General features: G+C 40.9%; 2 protein-coding genes across 2 annotated transcripts; one reads left to right on the top strand and one right to left on the bottom strand.

Moving 5' to 3' along the window:
* Window positions 1-44: 44 nt before the first annotated feature.
* Window positions 45-13334, bottom strand: itgb3a (integrin beta 3a). Its single transcript, XM_044332247.1, has 16 exons — window positions 13121-13334; window positions 12600-12875; window positions 11307-11392; window positions 10767-10971; window positions 10006-10258; window positions 9695-9857; window positions 9417-9578; window positions 9209-9304; window positions 9027-9116; window positions 8780-8914; window positions 8278-8707; window positions 3381-3600; window positions 2603-2703; window positions 2244-2363; window positions 1675-1841; window positions 45-1480 (listed from the first exon to the last, which is right to left on the bottom strand). The coding sequence occupies exons 2-16, from the start codon at window positions 12793-12795 to the stop codon at window positions 1415-1417; spliced, it is 2490 nt and encodes an 829-aa protein (XP_044188182.1). The 5' UTR covers window positions 12796-12875; window positions 13121-13334; the 3' UTR covers window positions 45-1414.
* A 6233-nt stretch (window positions 13335-19567) lies between these two features.
* On the top strand, window positions 19568-21132 carry rprml (reprimo-like). Its single transcript, XM_044332042.1, has one exon. The coding sequence runs from the start codon at window positions 20094-20096 to the stop codon at window positions 20427-20429; it is 336 nt and encodes a 111-aa protein (XP_044187977.1). The 5' UTR covers window positions 19568-20093; the 3' UTR covers window positions 20430-21132.
* The last annotated feature ends 6552 nt before the right edge of the window (window positions 21133-27684 follow it).

Here is a 27684-nt window from a genome sequence, read left to right as displayed (position 1 = left end):
TAAAAGAAACCCAAATGTCAAGTATCACACAAAAGTTGGTGAAGTCGGGTGAGATAAATCTTTATGCATTTCCTCTGTTTAACAAACTAGAGGTAAAACCAGAGCGTCTTTAAAAAAAAAAACAAAACTGTGCAAATACAGAAAAGTAAGCAGTGAGTTTGCAGGCCATGTCCTGAGACAGAATCAGAGATGTGCAACCAAAATACACCTCACATCACTCTCTTATCTCCTATATAGAGGTTGCAAAAGAGCAAGTTCGTTATTAATAATTAGAGGGCATTATGGCCAATATAATTTGATGTGCAATAAAATCTGCTCACATACACAAATAAAGGATCTGGCATTTCAGTGTAACACGGTGCTGGTCAGTAGAACATTGAAACAAATTACAGCAATTTACACTTTGGCAAAAGTAAAACAGATCGCTGTTTTTTCATACAATTCAAAAGAACAATAAAAAAAAAGCTCAACAAACACAAAAACAGGTAATAATGCAGGGATGAAAAAATATAGCAATCACACCGATTATAAAGTTGCCATTGCTGGTATGCATTTCAAAAACATTATACAATAAACAATATTGTAAACCAAGTCAGCCTAAAGGCTGCAGTTAATGCATCTTACTTCTTTTTTCAACTGCTCAACAGATTATTACATTCTTGTCAAAATTATTATTACAAATGGTATTTTGCCCCACAAAAAGGGAAACGAAACAGAATTGTACATGATTACGTCTCAAGCTTGTTTTAATAAGTTATTAAATGTCTATAGTACACATTTCATGTATACCGATAAACTGTGGTTCATTCTTTTCAGTCAAATGAAAAGGGAACTTTAAAAAAGGCGGCACTCTTAAAACAAGGCTTAGGTGTAAATTATATATTAAATACGGTCGTAGACAATGAAGATGACTTCAAAAGTCCATTCATTCAAATATTTTCTATACCAATTTATTATTACCACCGGGTCATGGTGATTCCTATTTTAAAACATGAGCAAAAAATTTAAATAGAAAATATCTTCAACAACAAATATTGAAGTGGTAAAAGAGCTTGTCTGATAGATTACAAAAGTTACAGGCTTTCACACAGAAGCAGCTTCCCTTAACGTGAATGAGTTTTTTTATGTTAATGAACTCCTACTGTATCTGATTGCATTAGAGAATGCTACAGACACGACATAGGGTAAAGTACGAATTTAGCTGAAAGCCTAAAAGAAGGCAACCATCTGTGACTCACATGAACAGTTTTGTTTACAATATGTACAATTCTTACATTATGTTGTTGACAGCAATAACTACTACTCAGTAGCCAGCCACGTGACAGTGTAAAGGATCTTCTTCCCATCCATTTCTGTGTTGCTACATTCCTTCTCTGTTTTTTGACCCCTGAGTTTTTCTCACTGTGTTCAGTCTTTAGGTGCCTCGGTATGCTACGTTGGTGAAGGTAGACGTGGCTCCTTTATACAGAGGATTGTTAGCCTGGGAAATGAAAACGAGGTACTATTATTTCATTCAATCTCACACTGATATTCAACTTTTTTAAAGTACAGTTTTGACATTCACCTTTAGAGGGCAGCCATATTCTATTACTGTATTTTGCAGTGCTCCATTGATCCCAGAATGAGAGCCTGTTAATGTATGCTGTCAGTGATATAATTAATTTTACTTCTCACCGTATCCCATTTGGCTTTGGCTCTTTCCTCCTCAAACCTGGCAAACTCTCTGCGGTCGTGGATGGTGACCAGCAGTTTCCAAATGAGCAGGCCAACCAGGCCCAGTAACAGAATGGCTCCGGCCACCGCCATGAGCACCACCAAGATGTCAGGACCCTCAGGGCACTCTGAGAGACGAGAGACAGAGACAAGAAGGGAGGGGTGAGAGAGAAAAAGAATTAATTCCTATTGTTCAGTTTTCATGTATGTTAAGCGGTGAAGTACACTCATGAAGTGAAGCATCCACTTGTGTTGAAGTCCAGTAGCAGACACTGCTTTGTGGTTTATCATTACTACAGCGCATATCTGAGTTTCTGTGGTACGTGGCAGAGTGCAACTGTGGTTAGCTGGCTGATGATGTGTCCACACATATGAACACACTGTTCCTCTGCTGCTGTAGCCCGCCAGACACAGACTGAAATAGCAATCAAGAACACACCGCTCTGTCCTAATAATGTACCTAAATTATAATACTCAGTTATCTGGCAGGTTAAACAGGTCTCATACGTGCACAGAAACTCTTACAGTACCTGGCTCTTTTACCACAAAGAGTATGGATTTGCCACTATCATCTTCATAATACTGGAAGTGCACAATGCAGTCCTCCACATCTTTGTAGGAGCAGTTCACTGCATTGCTATCATGGAAAACTGTGGTAAGAAGAAGAAGAAACAGGATAATAAAATTATTTAAAGGTATAATAAATCTTTACAAAACATATAATATTCATCAGCATATAATACTTTTGAACTACAATGCATGTATCAAAGCTTCAACTGCAATCAAGAGCACTCAGCTCATATAATCAGCAGCAGGACAACAAGAGTAAACATTACCACAACAGGTCAGGATCACAGTGCGTAGCAAAGAGATTAGAAATGGTTCTCACCCAGTTCATCCACAACTTTAATTTCATTTCTGCAGATTTTATTGCAGCTCTCGTCTTTTATGTACTGTCCTCTCTGGAAGTGTTGACACTCGACACACGCCCTGCAAGCAGAGTCCCATTCGGTTACCTTTGTATAGTACACAGTCTATACACCACTGATACTCTAAAGTGGCAGTGTGTGGTTCGATTCGATATGCAAGGCAGGGACAAAAGAACAGAAACACCTTAAGAGTATAGCTTTATCATGATGAACCTGTGAAGTGCTCATATCTGCGGACCATTGGCCCTTTTTCTGCAGTGAATGAAACCACACTTGAGTTTGTTAAACCATTTGTGTGTGTGGGAGCAGTTTGTTATTATCCTGGAATGTGGGAATATCATGGCGGAGCAGTGTTTGCACTGCAGAGAGCGACCAGCCACGTCAGATGGCTTCAAATTCTTTGCTGTAGATTTAGCAGCAGGGTCTGAGGATGGCAAGGTCAGTCGTTTAGTTGGTGGTGGTCAGTCCAACGCTTTTGTCCAGAAATGACATAACAGTTTGTTTTTTTCTGTCTAAAACATGAACATTTCAGCATCTAGCCAGACAAGGAAGACAACATGCTAATAACAACATGTTGCTGTTAAACCTGTGATAAGCGATGATCGATAATCTGTCAGACGCACTTGCTAATAGGCATTCATTTACTTGTGTACTTAATTTACTTTCTGCATAATCACCTGTGTTAAATCAGTTACATTTTCATGTATGTCTCCCAGTTCACTTTGGTGATGGACTTACTCTTTAATAGTGCAGGAATCAGGACAGGTGGGGCATTTTTCACAGGTGGCTCCGTAGGCACCAGGCTGAGTGCACTGACACACTCCACACTCACAGTTACCACGGCCGCTGCACACGCCCATGCTGGTCCTGCAGGTGTCTTTGCGCGTGGTGCAGTTACAGTTTTCTCCTTCCCATCCAGAATCACACTGGCAAAACCCACAGTTACACTTCCCATGATCTGTAAGAATCAAAAAAAAAAAAAGATAATCCTGTTAAAATCCTTCAAAATATTCTTTCAATTCTAATTTAAACATATAATACAGATCAAATATTCCATCTTAAAACATTTGAATTGAAATATGTTTCTCAGTGTCCGTAATCTCATGGGTGGAGTCCGGAAGCCAGACCGCAAGATACAAATTACACAATTGCAAAATGATTCACTGAGTGTGTGTGTGTGTTTGTGTCTGTGAGTTTCCCCCCTTACCTCTGTGTTTTTAAAGCCAAAGCATGCTTGGGCAAGTGTACCTGTGAGCGAGTTTGTGGAATCTGCACCTATGTAACTAGCGTTAGGTATAATGTGTTACTAAGGTGTTTTTTTACTTATTTGTAATGAAAATGTTGCTCATTTGTCATTATTTGGTTAACTTAACAGGTTTATTTCACAACAAAGAAACTGCCTTGCATCAAAAAAAAAAAAAAACAACAACATCTGAAAGCAGTGGCCATACATTATTTGCCTTTCAAGTAGTACTGCAAAGGTACTTTAATGAGTTACTTATTTAAGAGTGTGAGTAAGTTTTGTTGTGGAGCTCTGGTTTTAAATAACCATTTACATATCTAATCTAAAACAATGCTTAGTAACAACATAACTCGTTGTTTTTAAAAGTAATCTTACTTGGTAACGGACATTACACATCCTAATCATTCAAGTCCACACAAAGGCAGGAAATGTGCTTTTCTGAAAGCGACGACTAATGATTTCCTATCTCCTCACAGGCAGGCACACACACACACAGATACACAGACACAAACACTTCCTGAGACTCTGCCCAAGTGTAGAGGGCACAATAACCATGTCTTTCTAGCAACAGTGTGAAAATGACGCAACCGTCTGCTGACAGTATGAGGAGGCGAGCTTCTCTCCCTGGATTACAGAGACTCCCCACATCGACACACCTTAGAATCAAAGTCAGAGACCCTTCGATAACAAGGTTCTTAGCAGGAAACCAAACAGGATTTGGCAATAGATGACTAAGAGCAAAGTGAGTGAGTCACTGGCCAGCTGGGTCAGACTGAATGAGCGACTGGTGAAATATCACAAAGGGTTTAAGGGTCCCTAATTCCAGAGCTCAAAACAAATCATCCGGAGTAGTAAAGGAAAACTCAAGGAAACAATTCCCCAGTCACCATCCTGTCAACTGCATGTTTCGCTTTCAGAATGTGTTCATAGCAGGGATGGGATCAGACATGCTAGTTCTTTGATTAGTTAACGGTTAACTGTGTCACAAATAATGTTATCACTGAGCAATTGTTCTTACTGTCGACAATATAACAGCTAAGACGTGAGGAGCAATCTGCAATTTTTTATGTTGCTGATGTTAAAAACATCGTAGGACTACATTGTCAGTTAATATTTGCAGCGCACAGCACTTAAACTTGACAGGAGTGAGTAGTTGTCTTGTTATTTCCTTATTAGTTGTAAAGTTGATTCACACACATAAAAGGGAGTTTTTAGGTTTACATCATCCCCTTCTCTCTGTGAGGCTGCACAGTAATCCTGCCCATTAATCACATGCCTGGGCTTTAGAGAAGGTTTACACGGACGGGTGGGTGGGGGCATGATAAAAGGACAAAAACAGGGATAAACACAGAACAGTAAAACAGACACAGTTAGATGAGGAGAGGAAACAAGATTAAGAAAGTGGGAATGGAGAGAGAGGAGGTTGGGCAAATTGCCAACAGAGGAGTGCAAACTTCCCTGTACTCTTTTCCCTCATATTTATGGGCCCTGGGGCTTTGCTTGCTGACTCCTGCCCTGCACCGGTCCCACAGCCCCTCAGCAGAGGAAGAAATACACAGAGATGGAGCTTTATGGAGCTCTGGGTCACGGTAGCTCCAATTGAGCTGGGGCCGAGGGACGCTCGTTCTTCGAAGACAAGACGTCATGACTGTACTGAGACACAGCAACTTAGCGGTTCCAAAATTGAGCTCTGTGGACTGTCTTACACCAGTTCCAGCCTTGTGTGTGTAAGTGTGTGGGCGAGGTGAGTGTATGAGCCCAAGCCCTGGGTGTCATCACTAAATGCCTTAATAGATGTCTCAGAAAAACAACTTGCTTTTGTGAAAGACTCCAACTTCTTCCTTGTTGATATAAACATGTCATATTCCTGGATAATTTCAGCTTGCTAACACACTCATGACCCTCTATATTATCCCTAGGTCATGGTCCTCCCACAAGGGCCCCCCAGTATGTGATTCAGGTTTTGTTTAGCTTTGGATTGTCAAAATAACTCAAAGATATTCCTTTATATTGAAACTGCTGATAAGATGTTGTGATGAGTAATTCTTTCATGTCAAAATATTGGCCTTCTCAGTTCAGTTTATACAAAGCAAAAGTCCATTACTGTGCAAAAATTGCACTTTTTACTTGTGATTTTATGTTAAAAGCATACACCAGTGGACTTTCATTAATTATCTCTCAAGCTCGACTTTCTAATATAGCCTTTGTGTTAAAAGTCAGTCAAAAAAACAAGATAACCCCGGTGACATCACTATATGCAATAAAATGTTAAACATAAGTCTCTTGTAACTCTATATATTGATTCCGATTTGGTACGCGATGCTTAAGTTTGCTCTGCTAAATGCATGTGAAAGATAAAAGAGCAGTTTTTCCATTCTGCTTTTGCTCTTCTCCCCTCTCCTTACAATCACAGGCCCAAACTGCTTTTACATTAAATTACCTAATGACAAAGCCTATTAAAGTTTTATCACTGTGATTGAGTAACTGTGCAATGAGCTGTGCAGACTTGTAATAGGGAGTGATAACACACCACTCCGCACCGCTGAGAGTGGTAAGAACACCAATCAAACTCCGGCAGCAGTAATTGAGTGTGTCCACCGACCAGCCTTTAATAGAGAACACACGCCAAGTTTACAAGCCTGACAGAGGACCGGTCATTTGAAACATTACTGTTTATGTTTAGCTGCTAAACGATGCAATTATTTACACATCTTTTGTAAGCAACCAGGAATTCCATATAGTATAGGACATTAGTTTTGGGAAAGCTGTGGATTTTTGATCTTTTGAGCTATGTAACAGAAAACCATGTAAACTGTCAAAAGTCTGTTTACAGACTGAAAGCGACTAGAAACAGGCAGAGTATGTTCCATGGTCAGCTGAGCCCTCAGAGCAGGGAAAAGGAAGGAAAGGGCAAGCTCATCTTTCCTGCCAACATTGACATAAAGTAAAGGGGGAAAAAAATCCTATTTTGTCATTTACCTTTTGTGGTATCTAGCCATGCAGATAATTGTGGTTTTATGTGCCCAGATTTTGAGATATCTGTTGCCGATCTCCGGCTTCTTTATTCAGTGGATGTAAATGGAGTTTAGTATGTGGTGCTCAGAGTGATGACAAATGAGATTTAAAGGCTCTATATGTAAGAATCAGAAATTCTTTCTCATCAGTGACACCGGTGGCTGTTAAGTGAGCTGCAGTCAGTGTGCATCCATGTGCTCACACTCCGTCAGCGTGAGCGAGCAGTGGCGTAAGACTTGCAGGTAATGTCTTTTTCCTCGGTTACACTTCTCATAATAACATAAAAGATCTCTAATGTTGTGTTGCACTGTGCTTCAGCACCCACCCCCTCTCCCTACCCCAACTCTGCGAGTGCACGCTCACATGCAGGTCAGGGTTTTTTAATACCTGCACCCACCCAACCACTTATGAGAGCCAATGTGCACCACCTGACCCGAAAAAATATGTGTTAATCAACCACCCAAAACCCGACCTGACCCACAAACAGCCAACTTTGTTTACCAACCGTTTTTACTAAACACTGGTAAGCTCAGCGAGCTGCGTCTGAGGAGCGTCATGCTATGGCCTTGGAGTAACGTGCTGTGGCAGGGGAGCAACATGCTGCGATTTTGTTGTGAAATGTGTGGTGGTCGACGGAGGGAGCTAGCCGTCTCAACCCCCCAAAACACAAAGGTACTGTAGCCAGAAACAGTGATTTGCTGGCATGGTTAGGCGGCTAGCCACCAGCCAACCTGTTGGGTAACAGACTTGGAGAGCTAATATTTGCAGGGTGTTTCTAGTTGGATATGTTAGCACAGTTTTTGTTGTGGTGAGTGCGAGTCATTTGTTGATGTTAGCGGGAGAGAAGCAAGGCACTCGAGAATGTGGAAAAACGTCACATCTGCTGGATTTCTGGGGAAAAACCAGCCCAAGTCCTTTACTTAGAAATCAGTCCACAGGCTGTTACAGGCAAGCGAGAAAGACGGGGAAGGTCTCATTTTTTAAGTTGCATTACAACCCGTTCACGCAATAAAAAAGATTAATACATGTAAATTGCTTCACAGTTTTTACATAAAGAACTTTTAAGAGAGTAGTTCACATCAAAACTATTCACTGGATAGTCTGTGGATCATTCAGCATAACCAGAACATTTCTGGAAAAAGATCATTTTTTAATCACTTAAGCAAGACAAATAATTTAATTTGCCTGCACTGTTTTTATGATGACAGCAGAAGTCTCAAACTAAGGTCACATAAGTAAGAGTGAAAATATGTTTTTTTGTACTTTGGATGAACCAACCCTTATCAGCCAGTGCTTTTGTTCTAATTGTTGGTAAAACTCTAACAATGAGACTGCGAATAAACACTTATCATAACAGAAAGAAGTATATCTACTCACCAGAGCACAGTGCCCCTTTGAAGCGCAGGCAGTTGAAATCGTCACACTCGCAGTATTTGCCCCACACCTGACCAAACCCATTTGCGTGGCAGGAGCACTGTCCGCACAAACAGTTGCCTCTCCCACTGCAGATAGGGCTCCCCGGCTTTGGGATGCAATTGGCATCATCAGAGGGACTGTAGTCCTCCACTGAGCACTCACATCGTGGGCCAAGGCGACCCTGGTGACACTGACACACGCCGCACTCGTAGGTACCGTTGCCGTTGCTACAGAGGGGGCTGTTGGGTTCGGCCTTTGCCTCACAGTTGCATCCACAGGCAAACTCCACCGTGACCTCCAGGGAATCCTTGAAGCCTAGAGGTTTGATAGTAAAAGTGCGGCTCTTCTCCTTGGGGCAGCCACGCAGCTGTGCCTCCACGCTGAATGACACCTGAAGAGAAGGAAAAGTTTCTGTGATAGTCTGCACATACTAGCTGTGGGACATAGCAACATCTCAACGTACCGTGTCTCCGATCTTAAGGCCAGAGCAAGACTTAAGTCCAGGGATGACCTCTCCATTTAGGCAAGTGGCATTGAAGGAGAGATTCAACTCTTCTGGGACTCCAAGCAGCTCCAGCTCCACTTTGGAGCGAATTTTCTGCTCACAATAAAGTTATTAATTACACATTAAATAGCTAAGTTTGCACTTTTACTAAGACAACATCAATTTGCATGCTCCATTTATTGTCCAAAGCTCAGGAATTTCTTACAGCATAAGCCTCCTCAATGAGCTGAATAACATTCCCAGAATCATCGGACAGCGTTCCCACAGTTGTGCCTGGAATGAGCTTACTGTACTCCTAAAGAGACATGAAAGGAAGATGGTGACCCAGTTTATGTGTTTTTCATATAAATAACCTCATGTAGTGAGTGGCATAAGCAGTTTGTTTACCTTGTAGAGCGGCACTACATAGTTGGTCACAGCAAAAATTAAATTAATGTTGTTTTCAGACATTTTCTCAGTCATAAGTGCCAAAGAGGGATAATCCTGGAAGATACAGGGAGCAAATAGTTTTCAACAGAAGCAGACTTGTCCAACAACCCCAAAAACCACTAAAAACCAAGATTATATAATGATGTACTTGAATTTTTCCCTTTACCAGTACAGTAGATTTGTTGTAAATGTTGTCACTACCAAGGTGACACAGTCCATCATTGGGCTGGACGATGCCAGCGATCCGTCCATCCAGAGCAATGTGAGTTTTGGCATCAGTGGTGAACACCAGAAGGTGCGAGGCATCTGGACGCCAGCCAATCTTGTCCTATATGTTGATGGAAGTAAAATATGACAAGTAAAGGAAAGACTAACATACAATTCATATTCCCATACTGTGAGCATGTGTATCTGTGGGTGTGTTTTTTTATTTTATTTTTATACCTTGCACACCACTGCCTGCATGACAGCATCAAATCCACCCTCTGGAGCGTCTCTATTTCTAGACACCTGCTGTTTCCCCACCTCCTCAGTGAAGCGCGCTACCTTCTCTGTCAGTGACAGCACATTCTTGAACCCAAATTGAGCTTGGCATGTGTTGCCACTCCTATATATGTTGAACAGGTGAAGCAGGAATGGGAAATCAGTGAAGGTGAAAAATCAATTACGTTGTTAAACATAACTGGACAGGCTTTCTCCAAATATTGGAAAATCGTCTCCTCAGATGTAACACCGACAACAACCTCCCCACCTACCCAAAGCAAGGGTTTTCCACTGCCTCTGGAGGAAAGATGTACATGTAAGGGGACATGGTCTTATCCACAAAGGCTCCAAACCCCATGCGCAGGTTGCTTGTGGTCCGGCCCATGGCTATGGCCAGCTCATTGCCCAAGGTATGAAGGCGAGCCAAGTCATCCTTCATTGAATATGAAAGATCCATCAGATAGTAGAGGTCCACTGGGTAATCCTCCACCTGTTTCACTGACACAGTGAAGCGCTTGGCATCACCTGAGAGGGGGAGAGCAGGCCACAAAGGTGGAGGAGTGGAAGAGGACAAATAAGGAATGTTAGCAGAGGATGGCAAATTAAATGAGATCAACTGCTTTCCCTCAAAATTTAATCTCTTTCAAATGAAATGAAAAAATATTGAACAATATAGAAATCAGTCTGTTGTGTTGTGCATGGTCTGTGGTGTATGGTCACATAAGGGTGTGTGTATCTGGACTTGTAAGGTTGTTAGGACCCCCAAATTGATACACATCAGGCCGCAGACCTGTATTTGATAATATGTAGTCTCAGGGATCCCCATCTGATAAGATTTAGTTCATAACTGTCTTTAGATTGGCAGATTAACAGTGAATAGTGTGAAACCTATGAACAGAATAGTCATTCTTATACATTCTCTCACTGGGCTGACTATAACTATAGTCAATGAGATAATAGTGAAATGAAAATATTTTTCTGGGGAGCCCCTTGATCCCCCTCAAGGACCCGTGGGGGATGTCTGGTTGTGTACCTGATCTTAGCACCATATGGAGTTTCTGAGGCTTTATCTGAGTCACATCGTTGCCTGTCCCTGAGGCCTTGTCACTGAGCGGAGCGTCCTTCCCGATAGTCATGGTGCTGGAGGGAAATTCCAGAGCCTCTTCACGGCACCCTCCATCCAGCAGATTCTGCTTCAAGTCACAGCGGGACTCACTGTGCCCTCCCTTCCCAAATTCCTGAAACAACCCCATCAATTCTGTTAAGCACTCAGACATCTTAGGTTTGCATTTATGAGATGCTATAATTTAGCCACCTAATAGCAGACTCAAGACACTCCTAAGTAGAGGAGCCCCGAGGCCATTGCCAATTCTCTATTATTTTTAATGTCATCTGCAGAGGCTACAGTGAGTAAGCATGTTGAAGAGTCGACATGAACAAATATCATGGATGACAACAGGAAGAATGCTGTTGGGAAATGAGGTTTCTGTTCTGACATGCTGCACTACGCAGTGAATGGGAGGATCGCAGACACAGAATGTATGTAATGTGGATCTTTTCTGGTTGTTTTTACCTCCTGAGAGCACCAAGCACAGCTGGGGTGAACAGCCAAACACTGTTGACAAGTAGTGACTCCTCGTGATGTGCAGATGTTGGAACCTGTGACAATCATACCAACACAAATGTGACAAAAAATACATTTTCTTCTTTTCACTGTGGGGGGGATTATTTTAGAATTAAATTATACGCGTAGATGTTATTTCCTGCTACACATTTCGATCATACCTTCACATTTGACTTAACCACATTTCCTTTCAAAATGACCTGCCATTCTTGTGTCACGCTGCTCTGTTCAGCTGCAGAAACCAGCCATCAGATTCAGTCTTCGAGTGCTGTGCTTGATGAATACAGTTTGCACACAACTTTAAGGATTCAAATCCTCATCTTTTCTGAGAGAGCTTTTTTTTTTCTTAAACAAAAGAGTCATGTAACCATGTAAGCAAACTGCAAACAAACTTTCCATTCAATACAAGCCAAGAAATAAATAATCTCTTTTCTGTGTGTTATCTGGCATTGCTCTTTATGGGTGTGGCTGGCTAAAGTTTATCACAGGCAGCTCTTCAATTTACCTCAGACTGTAAAAATCAGCAATCTGATAAAATCTAGGAAAAGTGAAATGTTTAATTTAACTCTTGATTAACCTCCTGAAATCATATCAGCTCTCAAATCAAGTGTCATAGTCAAGAGTCCCGGAAGTGAATACACACAACTGATGGATTCTGATAAATTGAGAGCACCATACTTGAGCACTTGACTTTACAGCACTTGAGTTTATTTAGAATTGACTTTAGTCTAAATTCCAAATAAGATAAGATATATAAAGATGGATTTATAGAAAAGTCTGTCATGGTGTTTTGTTTTATTCATGACTTAATTGGGGGGAAAAGTGCAGTAAAAACTCACTTTTATACATTGTCTGATATTTGCTGTTAATTATTCTTGATTTGGCTGTGGAGCCCCAGGGAACCTGTGGAAGGACCCCTGGTCTTCCTACTGAGGAAACACATCCCGAGTATTTTTTACTCCCTTATAAGGAAAGCTGGAGAAAGCTCCAACGGCGCAGCGGCAGCGCAATTACAACCAACAGTGTCGCTCAATTCAGCTCAACCAACTCTGAATTACTCTGTGTCAAGTTAAGCATAATCATATTGAACAACTCTTGATCAGCAGAGCCTTTACAGTAGATATTAATAACAGATGCACTTCATGTCGGGCGGGAACACCCCCAGGTCTACGAGGCAGGTGAAAGTTTTAGAAGTAGCCACAAGGAGAATACTGGAAAAAAAAAAAAAAAGAAACATCTTACCGTGAACTTTTGATTCCGATGCCACAAAGAAGATTATCAGTAGACGGTGTAAAAGAGTTCCCATGGCTGCAGTGTAACGGAGCCGACTTGACATGAGTCGTCTGTTCCCTCTGGGCTTGTTCACTTCGTAACTTAAACGCCTTTCCTCATTCTTGACTTGACTAAACGCATGTTGGGTCACAAAGCCTTGCCTCATCCATCAAACTCCTCATCCAGTTCACGTAAGAAGGAATAAGCCACATTTATGGCTTTCTGATGAAGCTTCCTGGGAGGGAACTAACCGTTATTAATAATAACAAGCTACCTTTTTTTTTTTTTTGCATGAGTTGAAAAGACAGAGAGACCGAGACTATTTATGGTGCTGTACCGTATTGTTTTAGTTACACTTTAACTCAAGAAAAATCTCAGCAGATTTTTGAAAAGTTTATCTCTAACTCCCGAAGACTGTTAAAAGATGAGGAGTAGTTTGAACACACACACAAAAAAAGGTGAAAAAAGGATATAGATCATTTTAAACCTACCACTTTATATCTTGACACATGTCAGCGGTGTGTTTATCTTCTATAATGTAATATGAGGACATGTGGTGGTTGAATCAATCTTACTGAGAAGAAACGGCAGGATGGAGACGGATAACTTTCTTGAGAGGCACATACTGTTCTCTACATTTCATCAGCCTCACACCAACACTTCCTTGTTTCTGATTCACATGTGGATGAAACCACGGGCTGAACTAACCGATCAGCGGCTAGAAGAAGGAGGTAAAACCACGGAGGTAGATTCAGGAGAAAGATGCTGGTGTAAACATTTAAACGGGTAAATATGTAAATAGTTAACTGTGTAAATAGTGTAAATATATTTTTAGTAAATAATATATGAATTAACTTCTAAACCTTACAATAACTCAGTAAAGTTTGTGGAAAAACTTGACTTGACACTTTTGCATTAGTTTGCAATTGATTTTTTTGCATATATAAGGGAATTCAATTAAACTAAAACTGTTGAACACCACCAGTGTCACAATAAATACATAAAATAAATACATTAATCAATAAGTAAATACATAATTGATTAGCTTTTTTCTTTAACTTCATGCTCTGCCACCAGAGCATTTGCACCTCTTCTGTCCAAAACTTTTCCCCCTTTCCCCCTAACTCATTTCCATTCCACTGAGTTGCATTGAGGAAAAATACTAATAGATAATACTCAATAATAATGTAATAAATAAATATCAATGTACATTATTGTGTCATAACTGTGAGTGTTGACTCATTACAAACTCAAAACATAGTTAGAGTTCATATGGAACTGGGTCTGCAGCGGTCGGTTGAATATTTGAACTTGACTCAATGTGGAAGTGATATTGCAGCCTTTTGGACACTTGCATGTAATGCTCATCTGAAATTGCTACCATATACTTCTCTTACCATATCACCAAATGGAAGTAGTGTAGATTGGCAAAGTGTTAAATATAAACGAATTTGCATGTTACCCTCCACTGGACTGAGAAGACCATGTCATATAATAGTTAATGCATAAGCTGCACGCAAGGTTGTTTGAACCAATGTAAAGCAAAACTGGAAAACCTCCCACAAAACCTTGGATGATCATTTAAAACTATGGGCTCTAAATGAGGGAATCACCAAAATGACTTTAAGTATCCAACATTAAGTTGTGGAGTTGTGGTAGAAGGACCCCTAGTGGGAAAAAATAATAAATAGCTACTAAGATATAAGCTATATGGTAGAGCTCATATCGAGTAGGTGATAGCAGTCAGTCATTTCTTGATTTTTCAGGGTCTAAAAGGATTGACCTTGCCGCTAGCTACAGCTGTGTGATATGCATTTTCTGTCCTGCGACAGAAAAGCTCTTCCTATTCCAGAGAATGATGGAGAATGCAGAAATGTGCCGGCTTCTAAAACAAGAAGAAAAAAAAAAAGAAATAAAAAGAAAATGAGGCAGAAAATGGGATAAAAGCTCAGATTGCCTGACAGAAATGAACTTTGGGAAGTGGGTGGCGGCAGTGGTGGTGTGTGTGTGTGTGTGTGTGTGGTGGTGGTGGTGGTGAAGGGCTTGTAGGAGCAGACAATGCTTCTTATCTCTGCACTTGTCCATTTATTGAATCTTTATCCCTGTACCCTGCTCTTATTCTCCGGCTGGTTGCTAAGTTACTGCCACCTGTGTCCAAGAATTGCCGCTAGAAGAAATGACAGAAATAGAGAAATAAGTAGAAAAGCTATAACGGTCAACTGTTCTGCTGGCATTAAGTTCTCAGTGTGGGTGGATAGTGCAGGTAGACCTAATACGCTGTGGGCAATCAAACCCCGTCTCGGTTATTGACTGATTTGGATCTATTGGCTCCAAAGCTTTCTCTGGCGACCACCCCCACAGATAAATGGCATTTTGGGACGAGCGTAGCACTAGTTGTCCTGCGTAAAAAGCCAGAGAATGGGTCAGATGACAGCCAATTAAGACCGAGCGAGACAAGAGGAGTGGGGGGGCAGGAGTAGTAGAGGGGGATGGAAGGGTCCTGACCTGTGTTACAGATCTATGCGGAGCCCTTTAAGCTTTTCACTGAGTCTCAGAGCGCCGTAGCAGAGAGCCAATATCGAAAACGCAATCCGCTCTCAGACAAAATCAGTGTTTGGTTAACCACAACCGGCTTACCCTTTCCTGCTTCAGCGGGTTTAACCGGCGGGAGGGAGGGTCAAGTAGGGGGATATGAGTTTTTCTCAGGTGAAGGGTTGGCCGGCTCATGAAATGCGATGTGGGACAATGTGTATTTGTGTTGTGATGCTTCGCCATTTGATCTACCCCCTCCTCCTCCTCCTCCTCGACCTCCTCCACCTCCTCCTCCTCCTCCTCCTCCTCCTCTGGCCCCACCGGATCTGCAGCTTACATTTAACTCTCCGGGGACGGGACGACAGTTTATATGCGGAGAAAGGAAAAATAAATAAATAAACACTCATACAAAACCGAGGACACATGAAGGATGGAGAAATGAAAAGAATGCAAGAGGGCATTTCTGTTCTTGTGTGGCGCATCCAGACTTCAGAACTGTGGGAAGTCTAATGTCGCCTGCTGTTAAATATAAGAGAGACAGCTGGGAAGAAAGAGGAGGAAGGAACAAAGAAGACAAAACGTGGCAAGTAGAGGGACAGAAAAGACAAGGCGGAACCCATGCTACCCTGCATTACTGAGATGCAGAGATGTGTCTAAATGGAAATTAGTTTAATGGGTAGCGGATGGTGGAGTGCATGAAACGTCTGCGCTGGAGAGACAGAGCAGGAATTTCTTCAATTAGGCTAACATTGATGAAATCTGTAATCTCTGTCTTAAACAAACAGATTTTTAAAACCGTTGAAACACCATAGGTGTGCCGGGGATCACAGGCAGTCTCAGAGAGTCTAATATCTCTGCAAAATCAAAGCAGTGAAGTCATTATCTCCCTAAAATAACTTCAACGATTGATGGTTGCTAAGTTGATGTGGGGCACTACTCTGCTGTGCTGCTGCATCCCTGCAATCTGTATCGGTGTGTAATTAATGACTGTACTTACCTCTGTGTGATTACGAGTCCCAAAGCTGGCAAACATCTCAAGATCTAAACATGGCTTCTAACACTTTATCTGCATCTCCTGATACTTAGTTTATCCATATTTAATGTTGAAAACACACTTTTTTTTTAATGCACATTTGACTCTCCCTGGAGTTTCGTGGCGTTTCTTCGCACACACGCAGGGACAGAGCAGCTTCCTCGCGGTCCTGTGTGTGGGCTTTGATCAGCTAATAAAGGGGAATCTAAGGAGGAATCTGTTAATTGAAACGTTGGAAGTTGTGAGGAAAGTCTGTTCCCTCCGGGCCGCAGGGGGATTGAAAGGGCGTGTCCGTTTCGAGCCCCTGAGTCACATCAGGCCCTGTGGCGGCACCTGCGAAGAAAAAAAATGATGTAGGGGTAAGGAGCAGAGGGGAGATGGGTGGGGTCAAACACCACCTCCTTGTTGCTAGGGATGTCTTCACTTAGTTTGTGTTGCTAGGCTGCCAATTCCCTCATATTAAGTGGAAACGTCCCCCCCCCCCACCCCCTCCTTCCCCCTTACTCTCCTCCATACAGGCACCTCATCGCCCCCTCCCTCTCCTTCTCCTCCAAACCAAAATAACTTCACCAACCATCTGTCACCGGGCTCACAGGTCTACTGTTGCTTAGGAACAAGTCAGACACTCACATCCATGTCTGTATGCATCCTCATATCTTCATATACAGTTGTACCAACAATAACCACTAGTTAGGAACATTGCTGTCAGTTACGGGCTCAACAATGACATGTGCAGCATTTACAATTCAAAATCTGCTTTGTGATGCTCCAAAGAGTGTAAAGTTATAAATCAGCAACAGGTTCTTCACTTTATGAGGAAATGTAAAAGGCAAACTTCTTGAAAGACAAATAGATTTACTCATTTTCATAAGACTTTGATAATAAGTTAGTTAATGTGTTCAATGAAGTTTCCTCTTCCATGACTTTGCAACTGCTTTCTTCTAATCCGTGGATTCTTTTGAAATTTTGTATTTTATAGCCTCAAAGAGACATTGTTAGGTTTTAACTGCACTGGATGATTTACATGTAGACAGAGAGATGAAGTGTAAGTACAAGCTACTTTCCATAATCACACCGTGATGAATAATAGAACAGAATCAAATTGCACAGCATTGATTTACATGCCGCAAATTAATTTGCAGCAACCAAATCCAAAGTCTAATGAGATTATTTGATCTCATTGTACACGAAAAACACTCCTTGTGCATCTGTTATCAGCCAGTAATAAATGATCTGAGAGTAAACCACCTCCAGGCTTATGAAAGGTATCTGCGGATGGAGCTAATCATTGTTTGTACACATGTTTGTCAGTTGGTGGCTGAAAGCTGCTTACCCCAGACATCAGGAGCATCCCAAATTGAATTTCATGGCCTTTGTTTTTAGACAAACAGCAGATTAATCCGAGAGGCTCCACAGACAAGTCTTGGGGAGTCGTTTCAAAATGTTTGAGGCTGTTTTTTTTAAAATTATTATTAACCTGTTGAAGTTTATCAATGCAACTGTTTCATTTCACATCTATACAAGTAAAATATTATGATGAAATAGGAAAAGATCTTTTAAAGAGCATTAGTGTGTTTTTATCTACTGCATAATGACATTATAATAGCAGTTTGGGGGAGTTACAGCAGCTGTAATACTTTGGCAAGGTAATTAGATAATAAATATTAAACTTCTAATTTGGTTACGGTACCTCTTTGCAGAGATTTTAAAGTCCCTCCCTCCATGCAGCAGTAATGGCTCCATTAAAAAATCTGCACAGATATTTTCATACATTTGAAAATGTTTGAAATTATAAAGCAACTGGAGATCAAATCCATCAGATCGTTTTCCGTCAGCACAAATCATCCTCTTGGGTAAATTTCAGATTTACTGGGCAAGTATCAATCTGCGTTGATGGCTAGAAGACAGCTACTTATAGACATGAGAGAAGGGGAGAAGCATCACAACAAATTGGGCGAGTTGTGAGCAATAGACCCGACACAAGCAAAGATGATATACAGGATTTTCACACGAGTTTCCTTGTGGAAATATATAAATATTTATAAGACACTACTTTAAATTATGGCTAGATAGTTACATTATGACAAATTACCTGCAGACTTTAAGAAGGAGGATGATTTTTTGAGCAATTAATGCTTAATTATTCTTTAAAGTCGCATCATCTGATTATATTGGTTAATCAAGACTGTTAAACCAAATATATCTTAAGTAATAAGGACCCATAAACAAAATATTATTCAAAGATAAATATCACATCGTGACACACAAAGTATTAACATTTTTTCCCCACAAATGCAGCCTGTCAATACAGTATTGACCTCATAAAATGAACCCTTACATTATGCATGAGGAGGAAGGCAAGTGATGAGGGACAATAGCATTATCTTCACAGAGATGGAAGAATATTCTATTGCTAATGATTTCTGTTAATTTATCAAATGGTATATGTGCACTGACTCTTGCTTTCCCAAGGCTCACATTTCTTTACAGATCAGGTTGCAGGGATTTCACCTCTACTTTACTTATATGCTTTTGTCCCGGACAGCTGAAATAGTTACAGACAACACTTGAAAGACAAAGTAATATTTGAATAACACATTCCAATAAAAACACAGAGCTGTCTGCTGTTCATGGGGGATTCATTTCAGCCGCTGCCTGGGAAAGGAAACAGCAGGCGCAGTGAAAGCAGGGGAGCCAATATTTCTGATAAATATTTGCCATGGTTCAATCATAGTTTATTAATTCATGTCCTCATTTCCAACTTATAGCTCGCTGTGCCTATATTGGTCTCTTTCTCAAGGCTCCTAAGTCACGGTGACAGTTTCCTCGGCAATGAGCGTTAAACTCAATAAATACCTCTCAAAGTTTTCTTTATTGTTTTTCAGTGCGGATAACAATCTGCCACTCACATTGATCCAAACTGAACTGAATATCTTCGGGTTTGAACACTTTCAAGAGAAACCTTTGAAGTTAATGTATGTCTGAATCCATAATGCTGAGTCTTTCAGGCATTATTGATGTGCAGAAATGAGGTCTACACAAGAGCACACTTCAAAATGTCAATGTTTATGAGCCGTTTAACTTCATACATTCTTGAAAACTAATTTTCTTTAAGTAAGGGACTTTGACAGGAAGTACCACTTGTTTGAAATACAAATACACTTGTTGAATCTTTTGTTTGGGAAAGATCTTATTTCCAGAAAAAAAGGTTATTAACACTCTACTCCAGATATAAAAAAGGAAGAAATCAATGAGACCAGAATGTGCATCTAATATAAAAATCATAGATTAATTTCACTCATGTGACAAGAAAGACAAGTTGCTACACTGAATAACATCAAGACTTGCTAAAATGAGAGATTCTTTCTTTCTTTCTTTGTACATCAGAAGAGAAGCGCGTTGTCTGAGGCCACCTGACTACCTCCCCTGGTGAGGAGTGGTGATGTGGTCCACAGGGAACTCATCATCACTTTAAAACGCACCAGAGACTTGGCACAAAAGAAGCGCTCGCAGGCGAGCCCAGGAGCACAGGGACTGTCTCTTATTACACCGTATTTTGCACCTTGCGCAGTGTCTAAGAACACTCACTTAAAGTCAGAAAACCGTTGACTCTAAGTTGAAGAAACTTACTTTTGGTTGCACCTGATGCGACGTTGTTTGACTGCAGCAAACAGTTCGGTGATGTGGATGTGGTCATTACGCACTGAAGCTGTGACAAAACTCGATGTTTGCCTGTAGACCTGGACTTTTAAAGCGTGTTATTTTTCGTCTTCTTCTTCTTATTTTTGCCTGAACAGTCACATGACGCAAAGTTTTGCTTGGAGTCCAGGTTTTGTGGTGAGACTGTGTGCCTGTCAAGCGGAGTCGCGTGTTTTATCGCTGATAACCCGCAAGGAGACATGAACGTCTCTTTCTTCGGCGTGACCCAGGGCGCACTGTTTAACGGGAGTCAGACCCTAGTCGGAACTCTGGCAACGTACTCCGGCAATGGCACCGACAACGTAGTGACCGGCGACGGTGGCGGCTCGCTGGTGCTGCTGCAGGACGAGCGCAAACTCTTCGTCATGCGTGTGGTGCAAATCGCGGTGCTGTGTGTTTTGTCGCTCACTGTTGTGTTCGGTATATTTTTCCTCGGGTGCAACCTGATGATCAAGTCGGAGAGCATGATTAACTTCCTAGTGAAGGATCGGCGACCCTCCAAAGACGTGGAGACGGTCATGATCGGGCTCAGCTAGAGCATGGTTGAGCTGGTACTGTGGAGAACTGAAGCGGAGATCCGGTGTGGGGATCTAATTCGCGTTTACAACCGCAGATCTGCATCTGCATCTGCATGTACCTATAAAAAAGACGCTCTCTGTGTGTCTTAGCGAGGAAAGATATGCAAAAACTTCACATTTCCTTCCGAAAAATGACTACAGGAAAGTAGTCCAGCGACCAATGTTTGTGCGTAAAGCTTGTGCGTAAAAGACGGACAGTTGTTTACACGTGGGCCGATCTGTTGATTCTTTTGAGTGAATTCAATATTGCCAACTTGAACAAAGTGACGAAAATGTTTACAAGCTGTTACCTCATCTTTTGTTCAGTTATTTTATTTATGTTTCTGTTCATTTAAAATAATTGTTAATGAATGTTTTTTAAAGCTGTCAAAAAGCATGATTGTGAATTCTTATAGTTCCACGTCTGCTAGTGAACTCTGTGGACGTGATGGATATGTGGGTATTCTCTATACAAAGTATTTTTCTTGGTCTCATTTGGTAAATACACTCTACTGAAATCTTGCATGTTTTTCAACAAACTCAACAACACAGCTTTATGGAGTGATTCTGGTCATGTTTGGCATGCTCGCTAATTGATCTGTAAAGTGATTTCTGGACCCGTTTTGCACTTTTGAAATCACTGATGCTGCATGAATTATTTTGTACCAAAAGAAGTTTGAATTGCAGCATGGAATTAAAACATTAAACTGACCACATTAAGCCTTGTCATCTGTTAATCAACATGATGCATATCATCCTGAAACTGCTTAAATCTTTTTGATAGATTAGGGATCAGAAAATCATGTTTGAAAGGATTCTTTTCTTCCAATATTGTGTTTAACTCTTTAAACATATAATTTCATTATTACTCACTGTATGAACACCTATGCCAATCTCCAAAGGGTGATTTATTTTGTAATTTTTAACTTAAATCAGATTGTGAAATGTTGTCTGATCCATCTCTGCCTTCAGATCTAATCAGATCTGATCTTTACTTAAGCGAATACATTAATGCAATAGCAGGTGCACCTTTAGAATTAATAGGATCCTTTTTTAAATAGATGTTACAGCAGCTGCATCAAGAAAAATGGCATTTTACATAGCTCTATCTGAAAATGAAGGCAAAAAAAAATCAGGAGCAGTAAGATCACGTCACGATCACACTTACAGTAATAGTTAAGTACTCAGTAAAAGCAGCGTGGCATTTATTGCGGCTTTATATAGAGAGGCGATGAGAGGCCAGGCTGGGTTATCCATCTTGAGGACAACAGGCCGAGCTCATATTGGCTTCACAGCATTTAATCTGATCTCTCTGAAGAGTGACCAGCTGCAATCAAAAAACATTCAGGCTCACTCAGACCACTTCAACTCCCAGCCGGCCCTGCAGCACCTCAAGGGGCTTGAGTATGAGATGCACAGAAGTTTGTGTTCTTCTACTTTTTTTTTTCTATCAGAAAGTGTGTATAAAAGAGTGAAAAGAGGTCATAAATGTGAATGAGAAAGCAGAGGGGGAATATGTGAATGCGGAGTGGCTTTAGAGGGATTTCACACACAAAGAGGACATATACAGACATCCATGAACTGTGAAATATCACTGTCATTGTACTTCAAGATATGAATGCTCCTCCTGGCTCTTAGTATATGCACATTCTAGACACCTCTTTTGAAAAAAAAAATCCCATCTATTTCAGACAGAAAACCCACAGAAAGTTTCATTCTAGGTGTGAGGTATTGAGTTCTCATTGTATCTATCTCAGCATTTTGGTTCAATTTCTCTTCCATTTCTTCACTATTTCTATCTGCACAGCCTCTTCCTTCCCCCCTCATGCCCCACTCAGAAGCAACCAATGTTCTCATTATTATTTCAGGACTTGTTAAAAGAGCTGGGGTAGATGAATCCTTACAAACACACCCATGCATTCACACATGAGCCCATTCACTATGCACACATAGGACACTGATATGCAGCAGACCAGCAAATTCTGACATCAACCAAAAGTATTGCAAAAAAAACAACAACAACATGAATAAATAAAACTCATTAGATAGCCTAATTAGACTTTAACAGCTGAGAACCGCTCCACAATCTATTTTAGACACAACACATGTCATGAAAATACTAAAACATGTCGACATGGTAACCACCACATCCCATATGTGACGCTTTCATTATTACTTTTAGTTTTTCTGAGCAGGGAGGGAGCAATTAATATGAAAGTATAAATGATTATTCACACTTACATGGATTAATTATTAAAGCTTCAATATGATATTTTCTCTTGAAGCAGGAAACTATATAGGCAAATAATATTGTAAAACATGATTTCACTAGATTTCATATAGAGAGGAGGTCAAGAGGTCAGGCTAAATTATCCACTGCAGAGAACTGCCATTAAAACTACTTATAATAGTTCTTTGTGAGCCTCGCATTTCCTTCCAAAGACTCTGATATAATCCTCAGGGAGCAAATAAACAAAATTGTTCTGGTATTGTTTCCATGTACCAATGAATGCTTGGTGGAAACAAGGAAGCATGCATGCTATTTTTAGAGGAGGAAAAGTTAACCATTCAGTTCTTAACTTGCAACACTGAAACTCAATTTCAAAAAATTATTATATAGTAAATCAGGCATTGCCACGGCACAATCCCCCAGAGAATGAACTGCGACACTGAGGGCAGGGGTGCATTTATGGGGGGCCTGAATGATTCGGAGGGCTCACTGCTGGACCCTGGAACATGCCAGAGTTTATAGATACATGTTATGTGAGAACTTCTGAGAACAAGTGAGCTGCTTTAGCTGGATTAAGAATGGGGAAGTCATCTTCCTGTGCTAAAATGTCCAGAAAAATGGTAACAAGCTTGGGTTAGATTGATGCAACTCTTCGGGTTGTTATAAGGTGATTTACACAGAGACCAACTCTTAAAACAGCATGTTTTTACGATTAACATGACAAATATTAACTGCTCGTTGCAAATGCTACCACTGACCACATCCTTGTCAACTGAAAGTAATGTCTACCAGACGGCTATGTGATATGTGAAACAGCACAACTCACAAATTCAGTTCATATGCAGCTGTTTTGTATAAATTAAATATGTGACAGAAACCCCAGGCAGCTGAATCAAAATGCTGATGTGCAAATGCACCAATCAAACTGTCACTCCCTTATTTCATACTACACTGAACAAACATCACACAACTATTATTAGAATTGGCACTGAATGTTGCAATTGAACATACATTGCTAAAGCAGGATTGCAGCATATGATTGCATTCAGGAAACTGCAAAACCAAGTTTGCCTAGTTAAGTTCTAAAAATGGAATATCATGACCACAGTGTAGTTTCTTTATGAGCTGTGTATGTAAATGTAAATGTAAAGGAATATATAGAGCATTTCAAAATAAATACTTTTTCTCTGATTCTTTTGTGTAATTCTTGTCACTTTCTCATATAAAATTCCCTTCTTTGATTTGGCTGTATGTCAATTAAAATTAGTCACCATTTCGCCCAAGATCCACTTAAAGTTCTCATTCTCTCACTTTGAGGGCACTACAAGTCAGCCACTACCACCGAGCATATGCTAAAGAGCGAGCATGGAGCACCATCCATGTGTCCACAATCTGTTATGGACACATGCACTGTTATGGGGCTTCTTTTCGCTTCACTAACCGGATGATCTGCTATAGTCATGGTGTATTCTTTTGAGATAAAGGACGACGTGTGCTGTTCTGGTCCAAACAAGTCAGACTGCTTGACAAGGCGCCATTGTTATGATGAATAAGACTGGACCAGCAAAGGTTGAATTGTAGTTAATTATAATTCGTGCTTGAAGAGGATATTAATAGGCTAATGTTGCAGTGGCGGAGCAAGAACAACACGTTAACATGTTAACCCTTCACCCCAATCAACATGTTGCAGTTGTGTGCCTGTTTGATGTGTTGCAAGCGTGCTCCATAGAGCTGCTGTACATTTGCTTGTCAAGAAGGGTCACTGCTGACCTTTTACAGCAGAGATCCTCGCAGAAAATAATGAACAGCGCACTAGCCATGAAATCATGACAGAAATAATGGTGATTAAAACAGCAGTGGCACTCAACACCTTAACTGTAACAGAGATAGCTCAGCTTTGAGTGAAAATACCTAACATATCATCGCAAAGGTCTCTTGATGTGCCTAGCTTTTCACCGGAAAGAGTTTGACACGATACGGATTCGTCAGTGAGAGCGACAGTGTGGAGAAAGCCATTTTTAATTCCCTCAGTATTTTTGATTAGAGGGCAAGATACACAAAAGATCTGTTTTCTATGCCGACACACAGGTCCCACAAGGATGAAGTGGCCTTTCTACAGCCCCGTTCAATCTGTTTCTAATGGGATGTGCTGTATTCAAAGGAGGGGAAAGCAATAACAATGCATGCAATGAAGTTGAGGAATGGAAGCGGTATCTCATATCTCAAACAGGTGAAGGGATGTAAACATTCACTTTTCTCTCTCTCCCTTTGGTGCACACACACACAATAGAAAAATCATTTCAAAAGGTGTCACTGATGCCCCCACATGGCATCTACACTCAGATTTCTGCATCTATTTTGCTTTCTTTTCGCTCGAACACAGCCTGTTAAAGTTATTTCACTTATGTTGCCACTGAAACAGAATGTTCTCAAAAAATGCCTTATTTTCTTAAAGCATGTCTATTAGCCCCCACTGTCTGGGGCCCGCGGAAACTGGTGGAATTTCGGAAAAAAAAACACTAAATGCACTGTAAACACACAAGCGTTCAAACACACACACACACACATACAGACAAAACACATACACACACCTTTTCTCCACATCTCCCCAGGCAAATTGTGCTGCATCCAATCAGCAGGGAACCAATAGTCCTTGCATTCAAACTCATGAAATTTTAAATAAATCTATTATGTGCAGGCAAATGAACAACAAACAACAAAATTGCCTCATTCTTTCCATTACCCACAACACCATGAAGTTGAAAAGTTGGCGATTACACACACACACACACACACACACACACACACACACACACACACACACACATATAAACACTTAACTCAATTAACGCATTTCGAACCATCCACAAAATGGTACACCTACATCATTTCACACCCGCAAATGTGTCTCTATGCTGCACATATTCTCAGCGTGAGTATGAGCATCATTTGCCAATATGACTGTTGTTGCTTTCATAATAATGCTGTGCTGTCAGCTATAACCTGAAGACGTTCTTCAGTTTTTGGGTGATGTGATGTGTCACTGTGCTTTTTTTTTTTTTTTCCTGCCCGGTCCTGAACTTTGCCTGTCAGTTTGTCAGTGTGTCCTCACTCTAGCGGGTCTGTCCCTTCCTCTCCTGACGCTTTTTATCTGTCTGCACTTTCAAGAATTTCTCTCTCTCTCGCTCTCAGATACATTGAGACAGCAGTGCTGCTGAATTCTCACAGACACGTGTTAATAATGGATGAAATAAGGAGTTAATACAGAACAACAAGAAGGTGACTATAAATGTAAATACCCTAATGAGTGATGTCTAAAGTGAAAAGCTCTGGGACATTAAAGCTACTGAAAGTAGGCAACAAAAGCTTTACAGTTAAAAGAAATTAATTATCCTCCTTCTTATTCATTTTTTAATGGATGTGGACTCTTATTTTATTAGTTTACTTTGAAAAGCACAACATTAATAGCAGCCATAATCTGAAGGAGGTAGTGGTTTTACATTTTTAAAAAGGTGGGACTCATTTTTTTGTATGAGTCATAACAAACAATATGCAAATTATTACTTAGTATTCACAGGTTTCGCTCTCACATGTGCTTTTTTGTGTAAAAAGCTTAATCATATTCAGAAGGAACAGATGTCTGCAATAAAATGAAACAAACAGAGAGAAAGCCAGTGTTACTGTGATCTTTAGCAGCACAGGTGGCCCCGCAATCTGATTCTGCACTGCAGCTTTTATGCACTGAGAGGAAAAGAGGCAGAACAGGTACATCCGTCTGTGGCTCACTGTTATTGAGAATGACATGCTCTTTCCCCTGTGCCCAACCTCTCATTGAGGAAATCATAAACTATTCTAAATTAAATTATCTAATGAGCCTCCCACCGTAGGAAAGTTTTAGATGGAGCATAATGCCGCTAAGGCTCATTGTCTGTGCAGGCCTTCGGCAGTAAGGTTAAATCTAATTCTCATGAGGGATGGCAAGTCATACGTCGCACTAAACCATCTTTCATCTCCTGTTTCTGTATTTAGCCAGGGATCACGTCCGGGTCAATCCTGCATCTGGATACATACACAGATCCACTTGGAGCGAGAGGACAGCTCAGGCACTAGGGGATGTCGGATCAAAACAGAAGAAGGGAGCTTGGCACAGGTTGTGTCTGATTAAGTCAGTATTCAGAGAGGAGCACTGGAAAGTGGGAGCTGAGACACAATGACACCAGCTCTGCTGCCTTTAATGGAGACCATCATCATGGGACTAATCAAGCCCACAATAAACACAAAGCAAATATCCAACAGAATGGGAGCTCATTCTGTCTGAGGCGCCACGGCATTAATATGCTTTTCACTAATGACTGCATCCTAAAGGGGGTGGTGGGTTTCTCATCCCATTGATTTTCACTGGAAATCACTTGTATTGACCATAAACCGGGGCACCACTGTGCACCATCATTACAAACCTTTCCCATCGCCTATGACACACCTCCTCCAACCACTCACATTGCAAGATAATTGGTGTCTGTGGCTAACTACTTTATTATGTATTAATAAACTCAGAGTGTGCAAAGAGACGTGTTAATTGGCTCGAGTTGGTGGTAGGCACTATACAAAGCTTGCCCATTGCCGGGGGAGGAGGTGGTGGCGGTGCCATTGGGGAGTGTCTGTCAGTCAGCCCGGCTCTTTAGGGAAAAGAGAGAAAGACGAGATATATTCAAAGCCTTATCTCTCGTTGCTTCTCTGGCTCTCTTTCTCCTTCATCCTTACATGCCAGACAGTGGACCACCAAAGAGAAAATAACATTCACCCTCTCTGCCGTGTCCTTCTCTCTATTTCAGCTCTGTCATGTCTCTAGATATCATCTCTTTTCATCTTTTCCTCTTTTTCATTCACAATTGCAGCACATTGCAAGCGAGGAGGCTGCAAACTTCTGCCTCTGTAAAGCGGTCGTGGTGACATCGGATAGTCCCTGTTGTGCATTTCTGACCGTCCAATCACCCTGATCAGAGA

The sequence above is a fragment of the Thunnus albacares genome, chromosome 17 (genome assembly GCF_914725855.1).
Source record: "Thunnus albacares chromosome 17, fThuAlb1.1, whole genome shotgun sequence".
Lineage (NCBI taxonomy): Eukaryota > Metazoa > Chordata > Actinopteri > Scombriformes > Scombridae > Thunnus > Thunnus albacares.
The sequence above is the reverse complement of the archived record's forward strand: the minus strand, read 5'-3'. Positions and strand labels throughout refer to the sequence as shown.

Coding starts and splice junctions, on each gene's coding strand:
- itgb3a (XM_044332247.1), bottom strand. CDS start 12,795: ATGAGGCAAGGCTTTGTGACCCAACATGCGTTTAGTCAAGTCAAGAAT. Junction 11,393..12,599: donor ATCGGAATCAAAAGTTCACG/GTAAGATGTTTC, acceptor TGATTGTCACAG/GTTCCAACATCTGCACATCA. Junction 8,708..8,779: donor GCCTTAAGATCGGAGACACG/GTACGTTGAGAT, acceptor CCTTCTCTTCAG/GTGTCATTCAGCGTGGAGGC.
- rprml (XM_044332042.1), top strand. CDS start 20,094: ATGAACGTCTCTTTCTTCGGCGTGACCCAGGGCGCACTGTTTAACGGG.